The sequence below is a fragment of the Miniopterus schreibersii genome (assembly GCF_964146895.1).
Source record: "Miniopterus schreibersii genome assembly, chromosome: 7".
NCBI lineage: Eukaryota > Metazoa > Chordata > Mammalia > Chiroptera > Miniopteridae > Miniopterus > Miniopterus schreibersii.
The window spans coordinates 44,187,229-44,204,316 of NC_138108.1; the positions used below are offsets into that span (position 1 = coordinate 44,187,229).

A 17,088-nucleotide genomic window follows, 5' to 3' on the forward strand; every position below is an offset into this window, starting at 1 on the left:
AAATATATGTACCTTGCTTTGAAAAATTCCTTCTTGAAAGTATAAAATCTGATGAATTTAAAAAGAAAAAGAAAAAAAGAGGTGGGGCACAGGGGAGAAATGGAATGGATCTTACTCCTTTAATGCCAGACTCTATTTGGCACAAATGTAGACATACCCAGATGTTTCTGTCAACACCATGACCTTCCACTGAATGGAGTGTGTGATCTCCAGGCTGACTTAGGCCATTTTCTGAAAGATGCTGCTGTACCACTTCTCCCCATCCTAAATTGTTACCCTTGAGAAAAGTTTGGGGCTACCTCTCTCATTCCCAACCGTTTCCCATTATATGGCATTTGAGAAAGCAGCATACATCTTTTCTCTAAATATTCCATTTGATAGTGAATGTTGGTTTCTAAAATTTTCCACCCAAACTAGAGACTCATTAGCATTTAAAGTACCTTTCACTAGGGATTTGCTTACGGTATTCCTTTCATAATGACCTACTTGGGAAGCGCAGAATTCCTGGTTTCTGAATTGGTATATGAAGTTTCCAAACAAGCAAAGAGGCACAAGACATCAGGAATGGTCTCCTTTCTAACCCTTCCCTACCTGTCTTGCTCTTGTCCTCAGATCCCCATCCGTCTCTGGCTCACACTTGACCTTACTTTAAGAGTACTTCTGGTTGTGGGAAGAGGGTATATAAGAAGCTGCTACCTCAGAAGGTCATTGGCTACCCTGAGGTCATCCACTGGATATGTAGTCCTCTTGTCTACCCGCGCCCCCCCCCCCCCCCCGTGATCATGCGACTCGACCTCGGCTCCTGATCCTTTATTCTACAGTCTCCTAACTTGGGTCTACATCACTAGTGTCTTGCCTGCCTGTCTTCTGCTGAGCTCATCTTCTTGGATGTAATTACAATGTGTTCTTCCTCATCTCCCAGGACCTGTTTGAGCCCCTGTAGGCCTACTGTGGCCTATTGCCACTCAAGTCCAGAGGAAAAGGACATCTGAGGCCTAGAATATGTTGTGCTGCCAGAAAACTATGTGACTTCATGCAAGTACTAAACCTGCCTTAGAGTCTGTCTTTCTCTGTAACACCAGGGGCTGTATTGGGTCATCTCCAGGGTCTCTAACTGTAGGAACCCTGAGCCTCTTCCCTGCCTCCCTCTATCCTCCACCTTCTGACTTTGTTTCAAAAAATAACCAAGAGTACAAAGTGCTGTCACATGCAGGTAGGACTCCATCACTCATTTAGAACAATAAACCTGGGAAGATCACAGCATTTATCTTTATTTGCATCACATTGTATGGTTTACAGTGTGTGTAAGGTGGTGTGTTGAGAATCTTGTTTTATGCCCATGTACCCAGCGTTTGAAGGGAGCTCCTCCACGTAAGCTGCAGGAAAGTGGCCTTTTTTTCCATTTAAAGATCCAAACCACCATCCTTCTTGTTTCTTGTGTACAGTCACAATGTCACCTGTGAAAATGCACATTTAGTTAGACAAATGGGTCTCTGCAGTTTAAGCACGAGCCTGAGCCCAATTGGTGAGACAGTTTTCAAGAGTCTGCTTTCAAGGAGTTACTTGGTAGCATTGTTTTCTGCAGGTGATTCAGATGAAGCAGAAATTTATTGACCACCTCTGTATGAGCCAGGCACAACACAGCATATTAAAAAGAGTAAGATAACGGACAGCTAAGTTATGGCATAATAGAATTTGATTAACAACAGATTCACATTCAAACATAAGTCCTTCTCATGCTGGCTGGCTCACTCTGAATAGAGCTGATGGGTTGTCACCAAACCCTTTCTTGGTATCTGTGCTTTAAGGGTTTCTCATGTTGGTGGCCGCCATAGTTTGGTATGTTGATTACTGTCTTTGCTACCAGACATTCCTTTAGAGCAAGACCACCTCTCTCCATTATATGTGCCAGCTTCATAGACTAAAGTTCACCTAATAGCTTTGCACTAAATATAACTTCAAAATTTAGGTAACTTTAATAAAATATCAATTCAAAGACAAAACTTTTTTAAAACCACGATTCAAATAAACAGATTTCCTAAGAAATACATGGCTCTTCTCTAATTCTCTATTTAAAACAATATTATTCTGATATTAATAACCCTAAACCTTAACTGGTGCCCCAAATCCTCTGGCTGTCCTCTTTTGAGAGAGCCCATTCTTTCTGGCTGCTATCTGCACATCGAAGTGAAAACATCTACCTCCTTCAGGATCCCAAAGCTACTTTATCTTGAGCATCATTCTAAGGTAATTTTTCAGTCTTTTTTTCTTTAATTTTTTCTGTTCCCCAGTCATTTTCTTCTTAAGACAAAGGAGACTGTTAACCCCTCTTCTATCTCTCCTCAGTCATAAATCACTATTTATTCTTAGAGGAGATCATTTTCAACTTAAGTTCACCCTCTAATGAGTTTTCTCAGGTCAGAATGACAGTCTACTAACAGAAATTCAAATGGATAATTTAAAATCTTACTGCCAGTTTCCCTAAGCCCCCAATGTCTCATTTCATTTATAGAACCCACTTAGGATATGAAGTATAAGTAGGCTTTGCAACCAAGGAAGAACTAAAGACAAACAAGATGATCTATTTATTGTGTAACTATGCAACTCAAACTCAGGAGCCCAGGTTCTAGACGGCATCGGGAATGTGTTTGGAATACAGCATTTCACTTACGTACTTGCTGCCCTAGGAACCCTCAGGATGGCATGGTGAGTAATGAGATGACTTCTATAACACTTAAAACTTTTAAATAAAGGCAACATTGACTTAAGAAGAATGGAGGAGAGGGTCTACTTTCTATTTTCTTTTTTCCTGTCTTTACCAATTTCTGCATTAGAAGGAAAAGTAATGGCCTGGAGAAATCTGAATGGCAAACCGCGGAGGAAGCACCCACTAACCAACAGCAACTACGTGGTGTGTGTTGTTTGACTGTGAAAATCCATCTTGACTTTCCCCTGGCTCTGGGTGCCACGTCCTGCCCATGGATGAAAGCTTTCTCCTATGACACACCTCTTTCTCACTAACCTTTTCATTTCCAGGTCTCTGCTTTAGCTTTCACATCCGAATGTGGTCTCTAACCGGACACACAAGGAAAGTTGAAGCTAGTGACGTCGTTTTCTTGTTTAATAGTGTTGAGGTCTATAGAACCCATTATGTAATAACTTGCCATGTGAAAGAATAATCTGTGACACAAAGAAGGGGCTCTGTTTCCTCAGACTGGCCATAAAACACTTTCCTGAGAGATAAGTGGGAGAAACAGTAAGCTGGGCGTCCTTTGCTCGAGTCCTAGAACTTGCTCTCACACTAAGCCGTGAGAGGAGGTCACTTCACATTCCTGCCTGCCTAGCTTTTTTAAAAGAAGAAGGTGGGGTCACCTCTCTAATGACTTTCCATTGCCGCCATTCTCACTCTTCATTAAGCATGACCCAGTTTCTAAGTTCAAATCCTGCACTGCCGCTGCCTGTGACTTCAGCCAAAGTACTTACCCTTTCTATATCTGTCTCCTCAGCAAGAAAATACCCACTTCCAAGGGTATAATAATAATAATAATAATAATAATAATAATAATGATGATTTAAAATTATTTGCTTCAAATTCAAGCTACAAATTCTAACAAATTAATGAGCCTTCATTTTAATGTAGATTTCTTTGAACTGATATATATCAGTGTGGCTCTGAAAATAAAATGTAAATATAGCAATGTCCTTTACTGGTAGGACTTAGCCCCAAATGATTCTGGCGTGGGATTTTATGAATATTAAATTGGATAATGTGCTTGCAATGTCTGGCATATAGTAAACATTGAATAGACGTCACCTATTTTTATTACGTGAGCTTTATTTTTGATGTGTTTTATCTTTATCTTCTAAGAAGGGTGATTGTAAACCTGAGCTGAGTTGACATGGTAGTAACGTTTAAGGCTACTACACTAAGACAGGAGTTTTATTCAAGTTAAGGGTTTCAATAGAGGAAGGCAATTAAACATTTGAGAATGAGTCTTACCTATTTCCAAATTCAATTCATCCTCTTGCCTGGCTTGGAAAGAATATAAGGCTTTGCAAAGAGTATTGCCATGCTGGGCCACACCGGAGGCTGAAAGTTGGATCAAGTTATAATTACCAATGCTGTGTCAGTAAGCAAGAGGATACAATAGGCAGCTCTTTAGTTACTTAGCAGTGTGGGGCAGAGCTTAAATATATTGAAGTCTCAAAAGAAAAGTTTATAATTTTATATGCTATTTATTCCTTGGTTCAGTAACCATTTATGAAGTACCTACTTTGTGTATGGACTGTGTATATTATATAATCAGCAACTATATTAAAATATAGAAAATAAGTCTGAAGAAAAAAGTTATTGTAATAATAATAATAGTAATAAAGATGAAGATTTAAAATTATTTGCTTCCCATGGACATAGACAATAGTTCGGTGAAGGCCTGGGGAGGGGATGGAAGCAGGGAGGAGGGGGGTTAATAGGGGGAAAAAGGGGGACATGTATAATACTTTCAACAATAAAGATAAATTTAAAAAAATTATTTGCTTCCCACATAAACTTAATCAACATCAGTTAGCTAATATGTGTGGTACGCATGTTTTGGAAGACATATGCAAGGTATGCCATTCGGGTATGGACAGGGGACACTTGGAGCATGTGCCTCTTACCGTCATCCCTAGGTATGTATGGAACTATTTCTCAAACAGTGCAATGTGAGTCTCTAATAGACCATGTGGATGATAATGTCTGGGTTTTATTGAAACTCTTTTTTTGGCCAATTTCTAATCAAGAAACTAGAGAGTCGAAGTTATGGTAAATATAGTTGAACTATGAGGGACAATAATGTACGTGTGTGTGTGCGTGTGCGTGTGTGTGTGGAAAGGTAAAAGGTAGTAGGGTGTGGGTGGACAAATGACTAAAGTCAAGTAGCTGAATAAAGGGGGTGAGTAGGCCCTGGGATCAGTATGTTTCTCACGTGCAAGTTTGGAGGAGGCTACAGAGACAGAGCTCAGAGCTCCCCCAATGGCTTAGGGGTGATTGTGTGCACAGCAATTGCAGGCTGCCTGAATAACATGGAACCAGCCATCTCATATTATAAAATTCTTCTCCCAACCCTCCAGTCTTCTTGACTCCTTCAAGCTTTTTGGATTACATTTGCATAGAAAACTACAAATTCTAACAAATTAATGAGCCTTCATTTGAATGTAGATTTCTTTGAACTGATATATATCAATGTGGCTCTGAAAATAAAATGTAAATATAACAATGTCCTTTACTGGTAGGACTTAGCCCCAAATGATTCTGGCGTGGGATTACCTGTAGATGAAGAACTTGGATTGCTCTGCCCACCAGTAGATGCCCTTCTCACAGCATTCTCTGATCTCTTCATCAGAAAAGGTCGAGATATTCTTACATAACTATGTGTCTGCTGCTGTTCAAATAAAATTTTTTGAAAAAGTCATTTTTAACAGCACAAGTATTCATGAAAAATAATTCTTCTGTAGCTATTTTCTTTAAGAATTTGTTTTTTAATTTTTTGGAGGAAGGTGTAAATAAAGCATTAACTATGTTCCTAAAGCCTACTGCAGAGCTTTCTTGTATCTGAAGCCTTAATATTTTCAGAATTAGATGATTACCATATTTTGTAACTTGTATTTGCTATTCTGACCTGTACCTAGGCAAAATAATAACATTCATAGCTTCTTCTTTTCCTTCCTTCCTTCCTTCCTTCCTTCCTTCCTTCCTTCCTTCCTTCCTTCCTTCCTTCCTCCCTCCCTCCCTCCCTCCCTCCCTCCCTCCCTCCCTCCCTTCCTCTCTTTCTTTCTCTCTTTCTTTTTTGACTGAGACCATTTTCCAGCTCTTGAGTCTCTTAGAAAGAAAACTGTCCCTTCATTACAAGATGGTTACAGCGCCCCCTTCTGATAGAGAATGGAAAACAGCTACAAGCAGTAGTTAACCTATGCATATTCATGATTCACCATCCATTCCTAAAGAGGGTAACACTGTGAAAATACATGTATGTGATTTTTAAAAATTGTGCTCATACATTTTCTACATTGTGTAGTATGTTAAACAATGAGACTAATGCATATCACATAATTTAGGTCTGTATGAATAATACTAAAATTTCAATTTAATAGAAGTTTTACTATAAAATCACATTCAGAGGATAAAGTTAAGGTTCGAGTAGGAAGAAGAAGGTATCCAAAGGGGTTTTCAGCTCCTCATATTTCATATGCAAAGAATGCACTCAGTTGTGTTTAGCTCTTGTTACTCCACTCAAAAGGAAAACAACTAAATTTATCTTAAAATTCTGAAGTTGAGATTTGGGACATATGGCGTATATAATTCATAGAAGCCTTTTTGCTCCATGCTACTTTAAGCCACTTCACCTAGCAAACCCAGTCAAGAAATTATAACCAATATCTTAAATGTTTACCTTTTCTTTCCGCTTGAAGATGGAGTTGCTACAAGGATGGCTGGGCTGAGGTCTCTGCTCAAGTTCTGCTAACACTGATGACAGTTTATAGGCATTTGCTTGCAACAGGTCTAGTTTCAAGTTGGTCTGTGGATACATCATTTGGCCTTGTGAATAAATTTCTAGAAAATGAGGCACAACTGCATGGGTGAAAGGATATCAGGATAACTTCCAAAATGACAACGAGGTCTGGGAAAGTACACATTCAACTCATAGGCAGACACACACAGAAAACGCTGAGCGAAGAAATGGACCCTTTTCCTAGAGGAAAGCCTTAGTTGTTGAGCATGAATTATGCTAGATTCTTATAAATGGGGTAAACCAGAAACCTTGATAGATATATTACTCAGTATTTTTTAGCAATGAATAACTTTATTCAATTTCCTGCTGAGCAACGAGACAGGGAATACTAAATGTTGACTGCAGAAGGCAGCCTTTTGGGAGGCCTTGAGGACAGGCAGAGGAGGCACAGGTGCTCAGCGCTGTGAAGAGAGCCGAACTCGGATCAACAGAATCCAGCGAAATGATGCAAGGCAGGGTTTTTAAAATTTATTTTGGTTGATATTGTTCATTGTTTTTCTTGAAGAGGTGAGGTCTTATATTACCCAGAAAGTTCGCAGTAACACTTCTGGAAACTAGAAGCAATATTCTAGGGTATTTGATTATAAAAATAAAGACTGAAGCTTAAGATACATGCTTAGGCTCTTCCTGTTCTCTATTTAACCTCGAATTAGAAACTTTGTAATGACTTCTTTGTCGGGCTGTGTCCAGCCAGGGTAAATCAAATAACAGAATCCAAGCATTAGAAAGGGCCTGCCTACGTACTCTCCTCCTCACCATCACCTCTCCCTTCCCATATGCCCAGCATGGGGATTTCTAACCCTAAGATCCCTGCCAAACACCTCCAATCGATAAGGAAGGTCTCTAATCCTTGGAACAACCCACTGTACTGAAATGAACCCCCCTACCTTCTACCATTAGAACTAGTGCGTTAGAAAGCATTATAGAGCGAGTCTCTTTCCTCTTCTATGTGACACTCCTTCCCATATCTGAAGACAAGCCCTGCAACAGTTGCTCAGAGAAATGTTGGCATGCCTTGCCAACATTTTTGCTTCAAAATTAGCACTTTAAGGATCAAAAAGCAATGAATTAGGAAGAATTTAAGTGAAACAGAGTGTCCTTTTGCAAGAAAACTTCTGTGGGTAAGGCAAAATCTACTGACAACTTTCCCTCCAACGGATGCAGAGGTGTGTAGTGAAATTACGTGGGCATTTGGCATCCATTATCTGAAGGCTTGTATTTGTTCCTTCCCTAGATCACAAACACTGTGAATTTAAGGGTGAGAGCCTCTCCCTTCTTGCATCCTCCACTGTGTGAATCAGTCCAATTGTGTTCCCAGCTGATCCTAATACACGCTTTATGCTGGTAATGACAATGACAAAATTCTGTGCAGGAACAACCGAAGAAATATACTTGTATCTTAACACCATCATAAAGTGCTCCATTTGACTTTATTTTGGTACTATTATTTGCATTGAATTAGTTAACTAAATAGTTTGTGTTGTCAAAGAAAATGTCCTAGAGTCTTTTATAATTTTGTAAAAATTGTAGCCATGTGTTATTGCAACTATGTTAGACCTGTTTGCAGATAAAGAGAATTCAAGCTTTTCTTTTCACAAGAAGTGTTAGGTTTGTTTCAGCAACAGCACCCCACTAAAGGAAGCCCGGGTATGCGGTAAAATAGGTAAACTGTGCCTGGATACAGCTGTCTATTTTCACCAAAGAACTAGTGAAATTGCCTGCTTGGAGAGAATTATTAGGTACCTACTCCCAAGAGAATTAGTTAGGCTATATTCAAGGTAAGGGAGGCTTGTCCACCTTCAAAACATTAAATTCTTCAAAATATTGCAAAGATTTTTTATCTCTTCTGAATTTTTCTCAGAAAAGATAACCAGTCAACTTCCTCTCAGTCTAATCACAGCAGAAAAGCCCTATCTTGCACACATGGGTAATAGCATCTGTTTGTTTTCATTCCTGTATAAAATTCACGGGCCTTTGCTAACTGTTTTTAATGTGGGTTCCTCCAAAGTTGCCACTCTGCCCATCAATCTCTACATGTTCGTTCCTCCTGTTATTCTCAGGAGACCCTGATGTTAGTTGAGGAATGAATGGGAAACAGCATTTTAATAATAATCAGTTTTTCAGCTCTCCTCTGCATACTGTGCTAGCATTTTCTAAATGATATTTAATCCTCATGGAAACTCTTAGAGGTAGGTACCAATATCTCCATTTTACAGATGAGAAATCTAAAGTTATCCCAGGTTCCTGTAAACAGTAGAGCTAGACAGATGCAAACGCAGGCCTTTCTGAATGTAGAACCTGCGTTTTTGGTCACGGTTCTTAACTGGGTTAAAAGTACCCATGGTTTCCAGACCCTGGAAGGAATGATTCTATTTTGGAGAATTCTATTTTAGGCACTTTTTTTTTTCCCCTGGGAGGACACTAAAGCAAACGTTTCTAAGTAGTTGGAGTTTTCCAGATCCCTCGAACTGCTTGCCAAGGAACTGACCCTACACACTCTCTGACTAGATTGTTCTGTGTCATGAGAAAGGAAAGGCAAACAGAGGTCAAATGGGCTGGAAAACAAGCATCTAAAAATAACTTTCATCATTAAATCTAGGAAACCACTCTCCGCAAATATTTACCTCTTCCATTAAGGCTGCTGTGCTTTTCTGGCTCTCTGGGTCTGAGAAGGAGTTGCCGGAGTAAGCTTTCAGCATAGTTCGAAGTCCTGAAAATGAAATCATGCTCTCAGTCACTGTCCTCCTGTCCTGGAGGGATGGAGCTGAGGGAGGTCACACTCCATGGGAGCCTGAGCCCACAAGGATCTCCTAAACAGCTGTTTCTGAGGGTTGTGGTTACTCAATGTTACTGAGTGGGTGAGCTTTCCCTTCATTGAATGAAATGTGAGAAATGCTGGTTGATGCTTAGAGTCGTGAATGTTATTTTCTGAAATGAATTTATGAATCCTCCTTGTTGACCCATTCCTGGTGGATTCCTGACGTTTACCACAGGGTTAGGCTTTCCCTCCCTATGGTATTTACATGTGGAAACATTTTTGCTCTCTCGGATTTCCTGTCAAGTATTCCACTACAATATGCTGTTCTGGTTCACATAAAATAAGCTGTACACATGGAGATCACAAGTGGGGAGTCGTTTTTATCGCCTGCATCACTTTAGAGTTTCACGCTCTAACAGGCCTCACTTCTAAGTATAGGGTGTAATCTGAATGATTTTTATGTTGCGTAGAGAGTCAGTCTAAAAGGAAACAAGCAAGAAAACCTAAAGCCCTGTGCACAGGTTTACTCTGTTGTAAACCAAAGGAATTGTCCCTTATTCCAGACAATGCCAGAAACATAGTAAAATGCTATGTTTCTGGAAAAGATGGTATAGAACTTCTATAGCTCTCCCAGACAGATCAAAGTGTCATTTTCAGTGTTTTTGTTCTCTCCTTTCTTTTTTTAAATTTTTCTTTACTCACACAAATTAGGTTTGACACACAGTTCTTTAAATGAGGTGATCCCTGACTCAGTCAGCAAAAGCAGAACCACCCGACTCTGAATGGAAATACTTTCCCCATCAGGCTGTTCACAGGGAGAATGACACACCTTCCCGGTCTTTTGAGGCTTTTTCAATATCTCTTTGCAGTCTCAACAGTTTCGATCTAATTGAAGACTTTTGTCTCTCTTTATTCATTGCGTTGTTAGGATCTTCTTCCTTTAGGGGAGAAAAAGGATATTTAACAATTTAAGGGGGAAAAAGAAAGAGTTTTCTCTCCTACTTGCACTGAGACTTTTGCTGACTATTTAATTTTAACTGGGTGGAAGAAAAAAGTAAAAAAAAACACAACACAAAGCAGGCCCGGCCAGTGTGGTTCAGTGGTTGAGCATCGACCCCATTACCCAAGAGGTCACAGTTCGGTCACAGTCAGGGCACGTGCCCAGGTTGCGGGCTCGATCCTCAAGGGGGTGTGCAGGAGGCAGCAGATCAATGACTCTCATCATCGATGTTTCTCTCTCTCTCTCCCTATCCTTTCCTCTCTCTGAAATCAATAAAAAAAAAAAATTAAAAAACAACAAAGCAGGTAACCTTTGGTTTAATACAGATTGTTCTAGACCTGCTTAATAAGAAAACACCAAAAAGGACTGTATCTGTTCACAACTTGTAAGTACATAGCTGAGCACTTTCTTTAGTAGAACAAATTATTCTTGGAGGATAGCCTCCAAGTTTCTTGACAAGTGAATCTATTTGTTGTATTCTTATTGCTCTCTATTTATCTTTATTCAAGTTAGAGTCTTTTAACGGTCCAAATGTAGTATCATGTATATGCCTGAAGCTAGGACTGCTTCATGAGCGGAGCAATCGTTTATTGTGCTGTGTTGCTGGCTATTGGGAACACGTGAACTAAAACACAAACACTCTTCCCAGAATGGGTTTATAATTTAGTTAGGCCTTGAAGCATAACATAAGAGACCTAGCAATTCAAGGCCATGTTCATTCATGAATGGTGCAGACAAGGATGTGTGGCCCACCAAGGGCAGGGGCCTGGGCATGGAAGCTTTGAGGAGGCTAGAAGACAACACCAGGATTTTTCCATCAAGGGGAAAACTGGCCCAAGTGAAGGACAGAGGGAGGACTGTGTGAATGTATCAGGAACAGTAAATAGACCAGTTGCTTAAGCAAACACAGTAGAAGAAAAAGTTGTCTGAGTAGTTTAGGCCAGATTTTTGGGCAGAAGTAGACGTTTTATCACATGGGCTATGAGAAACCATTAACAAAATTTGAACTTTCACATACATATTTCAAGGGTTGAATAAAAAAAAAATGGGGTTAGGGTCAGGCAGGAAGGTGGCTGAACACAGAGAACCCAGGGAGAAAGAGGAAACTAATAACTAAAGATGGAAGTGAGGGAGTCAGAGAGCCAGGGCTTATCTGACAGGGAAGGAGACAAACTAGGATCCTTAATGTTGGTGGAAGGTTAGCTTTAGATAGACTATCATGAAGCAAGGTAAGCTGAGGATTCAGAGCAATGTGAATAGCCTTTATAAAAATGTAATGTACAGATAAAAATATTTAATCTACACATTGTACATTATGTACTAGAAAAAGTTTCTTGGTAGCCCAAGCTGACGTCACCCCCCCCCCCAGGTGACCTCTAACGAAACCACAAAGGTGCCTTAACTCCAACTCTCAGTCCTTCCTTGCTAGAGGAATGCACGTTATAACCTGGCTCCCGTACCAGTCCAAGATTTCATTTGGTCTGCTTCGGGGCACCTATTGTTCAAAAAGGTATCTCTAAGGATAGATCACTCCTGGATCAACTTGAGAATGGAGTATCCTTTAGCTTTCTTAAATTCCTCCTCTCTTCCAAAGATTTGTTAGGAAGAAGAGTAGTAGGAGGCATATAAAACTACAGATATGATCTTTGAACATGGCCTTTATAGTGACCTTATAAATGTTTTCACACTGGTCATCAGCCCTCCAAAATTTGTACTCAGATAGTTCTCCTGTCTTACCTCTTGTCCATGTAAATTTCATAGCACTAGATAAAAGTCCCTCTACCCCTATTGCCATGACTACAAAGTCAGACTTTGGGGGCATTTTGCTTTAAGGATAGTAAGAAAAATCTTATTTATTTATTTGAAGATACAGCCCTTTCTCTTAGACAACAGATATGTAGTCGTTAGTTCTGGTGCACTGAAGTTTCATAGAAACCAAAAATTCCCACGGGCACGTCAATGAAAGAGAATCCATTGTGGCTGCCTCCTTACATTTTGATAGAAGCCTAGTCAAATTTTCAGGGAGAGTGACCCTTACTTTACTGATAGGTTAGTCTATAGGGACATTTTTATTATTCTTTTAAGAAAGTAATAGATATATTTTATTGTATATTTTCTCATCTCAGAATCACTTACATTGTTTGGAAGAAAAAAAAGAAAGTGCTTTCCTATTATAATCAAATCTCCCTTTCTGCTCCCATCTCTACCTCTTTTTCTGCTTTGAAAAGACATTGCTATTGTTAATTTACTTTGCCTTTGCCAGCATAGGGAAAAAAAAGAATTCAATTAAAGAAATAGCCCTAGCCAGTTTTGCTCAGGCCTGCAGACTGAAGGGTCCCAGGTGTGATTCCGGCCAAGGGCGCCTACCTCAGTTGCAGGGTCGATCCCCAACCTCAGGTAAGGGCGAGTGCCGGAGGCAACCAATCGATGTGTCTCTCTCACATAGATGTTCGTCTCTCTCTCTTTTTCTCTCTCTCTCACTTTCCCTTCCAGTAACTCTGAAGAGCAACAGAAAAAATATCCTGGGGAGAGGATTAAAAAAAAAAAAAAGAAATAGTTGGCCACTTGCTGCTGTTTGGAAGGTGGAGAAGGGAAAACTTGGCCGCCTTCCCTGCGGCTGGACTCACTGCTGTGCCCAGATATAACTGCTTTTCTTTCTCCCCTCATCCCTTGCTCCCTGATTATGGATCCTGGGATATTCACTTTGGCTATACTTTTAATCCTATAGGAGGACATGACCAGGGGGTTGGTTCTACATACAGAGAAAGATAAGCCTCCCAATATGAACCTTGAAAATCGGAATGAAATCTAGCAGAGGGCCCAGGGAAGAGCTGCTAGGAATTCAGAAGACAAAGAATTTGCTCCAAGATAGCAAAGAGACAAGATGCCTGGGCTCTGACCAGGGACACTGATCTGTTTTTAGCACAGATGCCATAGTAGAGTCACCCAAATGCCCTCAAAATAGGCCTCTGTGATTTGGTCCAAGTCTTTCAAAGAAAAGGACCCTGAAGAATGTTGATAACGATTCCCACCTCCTAGGATTCATGCCATTGTGTAATCCCCTCAGCTTGAGTGTGGGCTGCACTTACTGATTTGCTTCTAACAAATAAAACATGATGAGCTGTCACTTCTGAGATTAGCTAGTGAAAGACTAGGCTTCTATCTGGGGCACTCTGGCTCTGTCTCTCTTAGATCAAAACTCTAGGGAAAGCAGGCTGACATGTGTGCTGCCCTAAGGAGAGACCTACTTGGCAAGGAAATAATATCCCTGGCCAGCAGTCAGCCCAGACCAGAGGACTGCGGTCAGCCACATGAGAAATCTTAGAAGTGCTTCGTTTCCCAGCGGAGGCTTGAGATGTCTGCAGTCCTGGCTGTCACCTTGATTGCAGCCTATGAGGGACTCAGAGGCACCCAACTAAGCCACTCCTGGATTCCTGACCCACAGAAACTGTGGGATAATAACTGTTTGTTTTAAGCCATTAAGTTTGGGGGTCATTTGTTATGCAGCAATAGACAACCAAGGTGAGACGCAGTGATTATTTACAGGGCATGAAACGTGTGCCTGGCATTGCTCTCATAGAAGGCCAAGGGTGAAGACTCAGTTGAAAACCCTGTTTGACTTTCTTCCCTTGCAGAGAACACCAAAGACATGTTTCCATTGCCTAGTTTATAAACCACACTGTTTTTTAATTTATATGAACCATGAAAAAAAATCAGTATTTTCCATTTAAAAAACAAGACATTTCCTTTATAATTGTTCTCAATTTTTTAAAAACTGAATCCTTCAGTACCTGCCTAAGGTTCCCTATTAATGGAACTTCCTTCCATCCCATACTTACAAAGTAATCAGTTAATAGGAACTCCGATTTATTTTCTGTAGATGAAACGGCAGTTTCTTCCATTAGAGCCTGGATATCTTGTTCGACATCTATCTTACTGATGGCCCCGTGAATGTTCGTGTGGCACTGCAAGGCAAGGGAAGCCGAACAAGGTTGCCGAGGACGCTCCCTGCCCGTTCTTACCTGGCACACCAGAAATGGAGAAATCTTGACTACTCACTGTGGTCAGGGTTTGGCCAAAAACAGAAATATGTTGGGTGTACTGATTTAAGTTATTGCATAAAAGTTTAATTCTTTCCTTCTCCAGCTCCACGATGTTCTAAAAAGGATGAAAAATGACGTAAGATCAGCTGGTTATTATGCAAAACTGGTCACCCATCTGAGCTAATTGTTCTGTTTGTGCCTCTTGATTATGTCATATCCAAACTGTGATGGGGAAGATTCTCAGGGCAAAAATGTGATTTGGTGTCTCTCCTATTTATCTTCCATTAGAATTGATTTAAATCACATGCTTTTTAATTTTTTTTTATTTTTAGCCCAAGTGGCATAGAGGCAGATGCTATGAGTTACCTGACATTCCCAAAGAAAGCGTAGAAAATAATCTTTTGAAAAGCACTTGTGAGTTCCAGAGAAAGAGAGGGAAGCCCAGTGAAACCCATGTCCATATTTCCAACATGCGGTCAGAAACTAGAGATTTCTAGACTTGTTTCCGGGGCACAGAAGGCATTCTGCTGGTCTCTGCAGGGGCAATGATGGTGAGCAAACTCTCTGCTTCAGGAAACTACTGGACAAGAGCAGAACCTCGAAGTTTGATCAACACATAATTCTGGCCTAAAATTAAGCCTGGGGGGGTGGTGGTCAGAGATCACTGTTGGAAGGCAGGAACACGGCCTCCCCATGTTGTGTGGGATGGCAAGAATTCCACTCCTAGAGTTTCATAACTTTTAGCTGGGAAGGGTAAATAAGAAAGTGAGGGAGGTCACATTTGCCTCGTTAGCCCTTAACACTCTAGACAAAATTAGCTATTAGACTCTTGCCACTCCCTGCGAGCTGAGTTGCTCACTGATTGTTTTGAAGGAGTTCGAAGAAGTTCAGCAGCTGGGCACCGTGGGAGAAAGCTGGGTCGGGTGGAGCATGCAGGTGACTCTCTGGCCACATGGGGGCAGCTGCGTATGTGCCCAGAGGACTCTGGCTTTGACAGAGGTGGCAGGTGTCCAAGACAACATGCTCCTTTATGGAGAGGATTGGCTTCTCCCGTACCTGCCACCTCATCCCACACAGTAAAGAGCTCTCAGCAACAGTCTTTCATGAAGGAGGCTTTGGGCAAATTGGCGGGTAGCATTCCCATGGGAAGCAAGAAGGAGGGGCTACATCTCAAGGCCTCTGAGGGGGGGAAGGGAGGAATCTCAAAGACAACTGGCTTCTCCTGTCCTGCCTCTGCTGGCACACCTGCAGGGCCCCCTGGCCTGATCCAGCATGGGGTTTCTTTACATTCCTCTGAGTAGACTGCATTTGCGGTCTGTTGTTATTTCATCTGTGGTATACAGTCATTTAAAATGGTCAAAAATTTATTTATGCTTCCTAATTGTGGTAAAATCCTCATAACATAGAATTTGCCATTGTAATCATTTTTAAATGTACAGTTCAGTGTCATTAAGTACATTCGCCTGTTGGGCAGCCATCACCCTCATCCATCTCCAGAACATTTTTCATCTTGCAAAACTGAAACTGTGTACCCATTAAGCAATAACTCCCAATTCTCCTATCCCAGCCCCTCTGGCAACCACCATTCTACTTCGTCTTCTATAAATTTGACTACTTTTGGAAGCTCATAGAATAGGAATCATAAAGTATTTGTCCTTTCGTGCCTGGCTTATTTCATTTAGCATAAAGTCTTATCCTGTAGCATGTGTCAGAATTTCCTTCCTTTTTAAGGCTGAATAATATTCCTTTGTATGTGTCTACCATGTTTTGTTTATTGGTACATAGTCACTTTAAACTGCTATGTGAAAGGCTCAGACAGTAACTGAACATCTTCTTCAATCACATGCAGATTTTTATTCTGCGCCAAGTGTCCTGATGTTTGAACCTGAAAGCCTGGAGCTCTGCTCCCCATGGCCACCTTCTTTGTGGAGTCAGAACCTGCACAATTTTTGTAAGTCAATGGAAGCCAAATGTCTTCGTTTCTGATGTTGGTCCTCTGAGTCTTTCTTCCAGATCGCAGGCACCGGCCATTTAAATGTGGCCTTGTGTCCTCTGTCTCCCCCATACAAGATTAAAGACACTGAGGAGCAGCCTATCAAGCATATTGCTCCTTCAAAGGACAGAAACCATATGCCTCCTAACAAATACGTAACAAATTCTGCTCAGTGGTTTGGACCTCAAGTGGAACAGCCTTCAAAAAGCAAGAGACTTCCCTTAGCATAATACTCTCCAGGTTCCTCAATGCCAGTCAGAGAAAGACAAGTATCACATGATTTCATTCTTATGTGGAACGCAATGGACAAAGTAAACTGATGAACAAAATAGATCCAGAGACATAGAAGCATGGAACAGGCTGATGAATCTCAGAGGAAAGGCAGGGGTAGGGGATTGGGTGGGGAGAGATTAACCAAAGAATTTATATGCATATATGCATAACCCATAGACACAGACTATAGTGTGGTGAAGGCCTGAGGGGCAGGTACAGGGTGGAAGGGGTCAATAGGGAAAAAAAGGGGACATCTATAATAGTTTCAACAATAAAGATAAATTTAAAAAAAAAAAAGCAAGAGAATTTACAGCATAGAAAAAGACTTAGAAAGCAGCTTTTCTAGTTTAGCAGCATCATGAGCAAAGGGCAGGAGAGAAAAGAAAAGGCAAGAACACATTGCATCATTAGTGGGCAGCTGTTTCTTTACTTTGACAAGTGCTGAGCCATTAGCATCAGTTTGAGTCTAG

The 17,088-nt window shown here is 40.8% G+C and overlaps 1 protein-coding gene across 2 annotated transcripts in view; it reads right to left on the reverse strand.

Moving 5' to 3' along the window:
- Window positions 1-1,251: 1,251 nt before the first annotated feature.
- The window catches only part of NOSTRIN (nitric oxide synthase trafficking), a 46,256-nt gene continuing 30,419 nt past the window's right edge, over window positions 1,252-17,088 (reverse strand). Inside the window, exons 9-16 of one of the 2 annotated variants that reach the window (XM_081142447.1) lie at window positions 14,369-14,467; window positions 14,149-14,274; window positions 10,139-10,247; window positions 9,176-9,261; window positions 6,432-6,557; window positions 5,309-5,420; window positions 4,001-4,090; window positions 1,252-1,457 (exon numbers count right to left, since the gene is read on the reverse strand). In XM_081142447.1, the coding sequence (XP_080998573.1) occupies window positions 1,294-1,457; window positions 4,001-4,090; window positions 5,309-5,420; window positions 6,432-6,557; window positions 9,176-9,261; window positions 10,139-10,247; window positions 14,149-14,274; window positions 14,369-14,467 (912 nt within the window). In that variant the 3' untranslated portion in view covers window positions 1,252-1,293. Of the gene's footprint in view, window positions 1,458-4,000; window positions 4,091-5,308; window positions 5,424-6,431; window positions 6,558-9,175; window positions 9,262-10,138; window positions 10,248-14,148; window positions 14,275-14,368; window positions 14,468-17,088 lie in introns of both variants that reach the window. The other variant, XM_081142446.1, reaches the window with a different exon arrangement.